Consider the following 7,522-nt stretch of genomic DNA (forward strand, 5'->3'; position numbering starts at 1 on the left):
AATTTCCTTGTGAATTTGGCAGCAGAGTGTGACGTCAGAGGCCAGGCGTCTGGATGGCTGCTTTGGCAAAGAGGAGAGACAGCATCAAAAGCCAGCCTCCTATTACCTAATTACTAACTTTCAGCCCTTTAAATCCCCCCTCCAACTCTTTGAAAAAAAAAAAAAAACACACACACAATCAAAGGGTCCAGTCCGGCCCAGTCCATGTCTCCCAGCCCCCAATGTGTCCCCATACACACCCTTTATTGATGATGTTCCTGAGCCAAGCTCTGGGTCAGTACACTGGCTCCAGGACTCTCTGACAATAAGCTCTTCCCATTAACCCCTCACTGCCTGCATGTCTGCAAACACATCAGTCCGGTTTAGTCCTAATGGGCGAATTAACATGTTTTGTTTTAATTAGTTGTTGTGTTTGCAGTGAGCAGGGAATGCCATGCTACAAAGCCTCTATTTACATAGTCTAATAGTTCTTTGTTTTGGACCTGGCTAGACATTGCTTTATATTTTTTTTTATACTATTTATGTGTTAATCTATACATTTCACACCCATATTTGGTGACTACACTTGCTTAAGGCCTAGGCAGAGAAATACAATTTGTCAGCCTCTGATTCCCAGCATTCCACACAGGAGCAACATTGTACAATCAACTTTGTGTGATGTATGATGGACATGTCCACACAAGAGATCACTTACCTCCAATGACCTTTTATATTTAGCCATTTATGTAATCCACCACTCCAAACAGGCAACACGTCCCATGTCATAGAAGGATCCTAATTCACAAAATGCTTGGCAAATAATTGAGATAAAGTGTAGGTATATAATGATATAGTGTATGTATATAGTGATATATGGGATGTAGGAGCATGAAACTTTACTGTGATATTCACTTTCTTACATAGGCTTACAGAAAATTCTATGTGATATAAAAAAAAACTATTTTATTATAGTACACACTTCTAAGGTTTGCCTATCCATCTATCTTTTTTTCATTCTATCTATCTATCTATCTATCTATCTATCTATCTATCTATCTATCTATCTATCTATCTATCTATCTATCCATCTATCTATCGTGCTCTCTGTATCTTTCTTTCTTTTTCTTACTTTTCTTTCTTTCTTACTTCCTTCCATTCTTTCTTCCTTCCTTCCTTCCTTCCTTCATTCATTCCCTCCTTTCTTACTTTTTTCTTCCTTCCTTACTTCCTTCATTCCTTCCTTTCATCCTTTCTTCCTTTTTTTCTTTCTTTCTTCCCTCCTTTCTTCTTTCCATTCTTCCTTCCTTTCTTACTTTTTTGTTACTTGCTTCCATTCTTTCTTCCTTCATTCCTTCCTTCCTTTCTTACTTTTTTCTTCCTTCCTTCCTTCCTTCCTTTCATTCTTTCTTACTTTTTTCTTTCTTTCATTCTTTCATTTTATTTATATATTAAATGTACCACTTCTATAATTTGTTTCTCTCTCATATATAAACATTTACATACTACACTATCTTTACATACTACACTACATTATGCATAAATGTTGGATAGGTAGACAGATGGGTAGACAGATGGGTAGATAGATAGATAGATAGATAGATAGATAGATAGATAGATAGATAGATAGATAGATAGATAGATAGATAGATATGGAGAGGGGGAGAGAGAGAGAGAATTGAGTATATGGAAGATACATGGATATACCATTACACAATATAATATACAAGATAATATATAAGACAGAGATAAGCAGAAAGATGATATTGAGAATTGTGTATGAGATACAGTTTATATTGATGATACACACAACTGTATATGTCACATAATTACTTGTATATAAATATACATAACTTTATAAATGATAAACTGAGATAAGTAAAGAAAATGAAACACTAATACCCGTTGATATGTATAAGTGATAAGACATAATAAAACAATACTCCATATATACGCACATATATGAATACACTATAGATGTATAGATGATGTACACATACATTTGTAATACGTATATAACATTAAACACCTTATTGTCTCTGAGATAGATATATATGTGTGTGTGTGTGTGTGATAGACAATACTCCATACAGTCAGGTCTAGGCGGTATAGATATAGTATAGTATAGACATATTATAGTATAGTAAAGATATAGTATAGCTATAGTATAGTATAGTACAGTACAGTACAGTATAGTATAAAGATATAGATATAGCATGGATGATAGACATCAATGTGTAATAATCACCGATAAGTACATAACATCAAGCCAACACTCCATATACTCAGGTATAGGCAGATAGTATAAGTATAGCATAGATGATGTTCATCAATGTGTACTAAGCAGATGTGTATAGCATTAAATAGATTATCGTCTCTGAGATTGTTATATATAAGTATAGATAATACATATCAGTAATAGATACTTTTCTATATACTCAGGTACGATACACATAAATGTGAAATACCCAGAATGGAGCTGCAGATCACAAGTGTGACCTGGAAAGCCATTGATATGTACACAATTGATCCACATATTTGTGTAGGGGACAGATAAAGCCCCATGATAAGTCCATAGATAATATACATAATTGTATGTAATGAGTAGATAGACAGCAGTGCAATAAACATTGCAGCATGCATAGTGTATGTAAATGTTGGAGGAGACCATCCCTCCCATTAAGTGGACTCCCTAATGAAGCCCCCTCCAGTAATGAAGACCCCCCCCCCTCCCCCTCCCTCGGGCTCTTTAGATGTTTGGAGTGAATTAGGGAATGTGGATTTTCAGGGGAGTGACCAATAGCAGCGAGGCTCCGGCTGTGGGCGCTCTCTGATTGGCTGGCCGGGGGTTATTAGCTGTGTTCATGTCTAGTGAAGGGAGTCCAGCTGGCGCCAGGGCTGACATAGGATGCTGCGGGATGTTCTATGGGAGGCCAGAAGCATAGAGGCTGCCATCTGAGTCACAGCCTCCCCTTCCCTGCTCTGCTCCTGGCTGGAGATCACACTGCACTCTGCCGATCCTTCTCTGGGGACATCACAAGGCGACATTCCGCAGTAAGTATTCATCTGCTGCTGGCACCCAGATCTCTGCCCCTGCCAGCCTGCCTGCAACCACCATCCAGGGATCCAATGTCTCCTTATCGCCAGAGATTGCTCCTTCCTTGGATACAATTGTCTTCTTATATTTACAGACCGACACTGCTTGTGTCATGTATGAGATCTGCTCTGTGTTACTATGTATCCTCAACTCCGCTACTGCCTCTTCAGGCGCTATAAGTGCCCTGGGTAGTTCAACTGCCTTGTGTATCAGTAACTTTATGTACTATGTATCTAAAACTCCGCTGCTTCTTCTGCAGGCGCTATAAGTGCCCTGGGTAGTTACACTGCCTTATGTATCAGTGACCCTATGCACTATGTATCTAAAACTCCGCTACTTCTTCTGCAGGCGCTATAAGTGCTCTGGGTAGTTCTACTGCCTTATGTATCAGTGACCCTATGCACTATGTATCTAAAACTCCGCTACTGCTTCTGCAGGCGCTATAGGTGCCCTGGGTAGTTCTACTGCCTCGTGTATCAGTAACTTTATGTACTATGTATCCTCAACTTCGCTACCGCTTCTGCAGGCGCTATAAGTGTCCTGTGTAGTTCCCCTGCCTTATGTATCAGAACCGTATTTACTATGTATCCACAACTCCGATTACCCTTGGTAGCTCTCCTGCCTTATACTTTGTATTAGTAACTATGTGTATCCCTAACTTCGCTACTGCTTCTGAGGCGCTATGAGTACCCTTAGTAGCTCTATTGCCTTCTACAATGTATCAGTAACCCTATACCTATGTACTATGTGTCCACAACCCCGCTACTGCTTCTGAGGCGCTATGAGTAGCCCTCTGCTGTCTTCTCCAGCTCTTACCAGGGCTACATAACCTTCTCACAAGTACCGATGAGTTATATCATCGTATCAGAACCCCAAAATTGTGCCACGATTAAATATTACCCCGGCCACTTTGATTTATTAGCTCTCCTGTTGAGTTATGCAATTTGCAGATCTCTACTTTTTTCGCAGATTTTATTAATAAACCGGGTATTTTATATTATTACTGTTATTATATTTTATATATATTGGCAACCGCACAAAGTTTGAGCCTGAGCAGAACTGCTGTCTGGTGTGATTTATTAGTAACTGTCACTTCTTAAACAAAATGCATTGGTGGAAATGCAAGCAGCACCATTGCTTGATATGACGTATTGGGAACAGCGATGTTCAGGATGGATTGTTTTCAGCAGCATTGTTGAGTGACGATGTATTTACCATCACTTCTGCTTCATACATTGGCGTCTTAGTGATACATTGTTATGGCGTCTGTGTAATAATAATATTAGGAGTTGTATTATAGTGATACTAAATATATACACATGATTACAGTGTCTGTATAATGTAATAGGAGCAATGTAGTGATACCGATGATCTATATTTTATTATAATGTCTATGCAATATATAAATACAAACACACTATTATACTGTCTATACTATTAGGAGCAGTGTTAGTGATACCAAAGATCTATATATTATTATAGTCTCTATGTAATATATAAATACAAAATATCTACACACTACTATAGTGTCTATATAATATATTATTAGGAGCAGTGGTAAAATGATACCAAGGTTCTAAACACTATGTAATATATAGATACAAACTATCTACACACTATTATAGTGTCTATATAATATATTATTATGAGCAGTAGTATAGTGATACCAAGGATCTAAACACTATGTAATATATAGATAAAAACTGCACACTATTATAGTGTCTATACTATTAGGAGCAGTGTTAATGATACCAAAGATCTTTTTATAGTGTCTATGTAATATATAAATACATAATATCTACACACTACTATAGTGTCTATATAATATATTATTAGGAGCAGTGGTATAGTGATACCAAGGATCTAAACACCGTAATATATAGATACAAACTATATACACACTATTATAGTGTCTACATAACATATCATTCTGAACAGTTTTAAAGTGAAACAAAGTATTCACTAATAAAATGTATATGTAATTTATTATTATAAGCAGCATTATAGTGAAACAAAGTAGGATGTCTATGCAATATATTATAGGCAGTACTGCTGTGCTAACTATACCCTATTTTGGTGTTTATGTAATATATTTTCGCCAGGATTTTAGTGAAACATAGAATCGATACACTATTGTGGTGTCTGTGTAATATATTATTGCCAGTATTGTACTGATACAAAGTATCTCTACATTATTTTGGTGCCTATGTAATATATTATTAGCAGTGTTATAGCAATACAAAGTATTTAAACACTAGTGTCTATGAATTATTAGAAGTAGCATAGTGATACTTTTATGGTGTTTACGTAATAATATTAGGATTTGGATTAGAGTAATAAAAAAGTATTTAAAAAAACAATTTTGTAGGGTCTAATATATTCCTAGCAGTATGGTGATACAAGGTATATACACTGTTGTAGAATCGAATATATTCCTAGCAGTATGGTGATACAAGGTATATACACTGTTGTAGATTCGAATATATTAGTAGCAGTATTATAGTGATTCAAAATATTTATACACTATTATGATGTCTATGTAATATTTTATTAGATGCTTAAAGTGTGGACGATGTTATCTTTTTTAATAATAATGTTAGGAGCAGTATTATAGTGATACACTTTAAAGTATCTATCTACACTTTTGTTGTCAAAATATTATTAGGTGCAGTATTGTACAGACACAAAGTATCACACTGTTGTGGTGTTTGTGTTATATTTTATTAAATACATGTATTATAGTGATTCAAAGTATCGATATACTTTTTGTTGTCTATGCAATGCTGTTAATATTATCATTATTAGTATTATGATGTCAGTGTATTGTGTGATTGGGATTATTGTGGTGATATAAAGTATGGAAAGTGTCTCTGATATCTGGTTGTATATCAGATTATTGGCAGGGGATATATTGGTGACCCTCTTTTTTTATTCTTCTTCTACAGGTGCTCTTGGTCGATCAGGTCACCAGGATTTAAGAGGAATTCACTTTCGGTTTCAGACTCCAGTGCCTGAAATAACAATAAGAAGTCATTTAACAGAAGTCAAGGACCCAAGGACTTTGGGTGTATTTGGGAACAAATGATGGAGGTGGCCACCGACCAGCCTCGCTGGATGGCACATCACGCAGTGCTCAATGGGCAGCACCCAGAGAGCCACCACCCCGGACTGGCACACAACTACATGGAACCTGCTCAGCTGCTGCCCCCCGATGAGGTGGATGTGTTTTTCAACCATCTGGATTCCCAGGGAAATCCCTACTATGCCAATTCTGCCCATGCCAGGGCAAGGGTCTCCTACAGCCAGGCACATGGTAAGACCCCCTACGCTTCTATATAGGTGTGCGCTATATGCACAGTATGCTAGTGTTCTCTATGCACTTCCTCGTTCTGAGAGGCAGCAGACAGTAATCCCAGAGAGTATATATGGATTCTAGACACTAACACAATTTTGTTATTTTCTTGTCTGGGACTCGGTTTAGAGAACCCCAGAAAGTGGCCATTGCAAGTACAGAGCTCCTTACACAATTATGGAGAGATCAGAAGATAAGTAAAGGGGAGGGGGTATTGTCCCATAAAATAAGGAAGTGTGACTAACCCTAAAATATGAAATAGGAAGAATTATGTGCGGTTCTTGGCAGAGAAGCTAACTCTCATTTTAATTCTGTGGGCCTATGTACGTAAATAGTGGCGTGTCTGTCTGCGCTAAGCCTCAGGATGGTCGGTTGGGGAACAGTTTTGATCAGTTCTTATATTTACTTTTAATTATAATTTTATTTTTTTCCGAAGTTAGAGGGAAGGACAGTATGTGTGTTCTGTATATTTTGTGTCTTTAGATCATTTGTGCCAAATAGTAAACCAGCCATAGTCACTTCATATAGGAATTCTTAGGTGGCACTGACAGTGATCAGAACTATTGTGTATGATATATATATATATGGAGACACATTTTGTAGATTGGGTGCCATGTAGCAGAATTTTGTGGACCTGTATAATTATGTTATGGTGTTTTGTAGCTTTGAGACCATGTGACTTATGTGTATTAGATACCGTAGATAGCACAGTATCTATAAAAAATAAAAAGTATATATACTTTTTATTCTATAGAACACTAAAGGCCTGCACATGTTACCTGTAATTTCTGAAAGGTGTGCACATATATAAAATGAAAATATAAGAACAAATAGTGATTGTCATGCATGCATGTTACACACACACACACACACACACACACATATATGTATATATATATATATATATATATAGGCATACCCCACTTTTAAGTACACAATGGGGCTTATTTACTAAAGCTGGAATTACTGTGGATTACTGTGTCTCTGTTATAGATGAAATGTGCTGTGTATCTGAGTTATTTGTGTTATTTATGTATGATTGATGTATACCCAGTTTGCATTATGTTTGGTGTATGAGTGTATGTGGATGCCATATG

At 36.7% G+C, this 7,522-nt stretch overlaps 1 protein-coding gene across 4 annotated transcripts in view; it reads left to right on the top strand.

The window, feature by feature from the left end:
• GATA2 (GATA binding protein 2) overlaps positions 1-7,522 on the top strand; it is a 34,225-nt gene that overhangs the window by 10,836 nt on the left and 15,867 nt on the right. For 2 of the 4 annotated variants that reach the window (XM_077451717.1, XM_077451720.1), the window contains exons 1-2: positions 2,848-3,030; positions 6,019-6,386. In XM_077451717.1, coding sequence (XP_077307843.1) covers positions 6,155-6,386 — 232 coding nt within the window. In that variant the 5' untranslated portion in view covers positions 2,848-3,030; positions 6,019-6,154. Of the gene's footprint in view, positions 1-2,847; positions 3,031-6,018; positions 6,387-7,522 lie in introns of those variants that run through there. The other 2 variants (XM_077451718.1, XM_077451719.1) reach the window with 1 other exon arrangement.

This window comes from Lithobates pipiens, unplaced genomic scaffold (genome assembly GCF_037356315.1).
Source record: "Lithobates pipiens isolate NorthernLeopardFrog02 unplaced genomic scaffold, aLitPip1_a1.2 Scaffold_23, whole genome shotgun sequence".
NCBI lineage: Eukaryota > Metazoa > Chordata > Amphibia > Anura > Ranidae > Lithobates > Lithobates pipiens.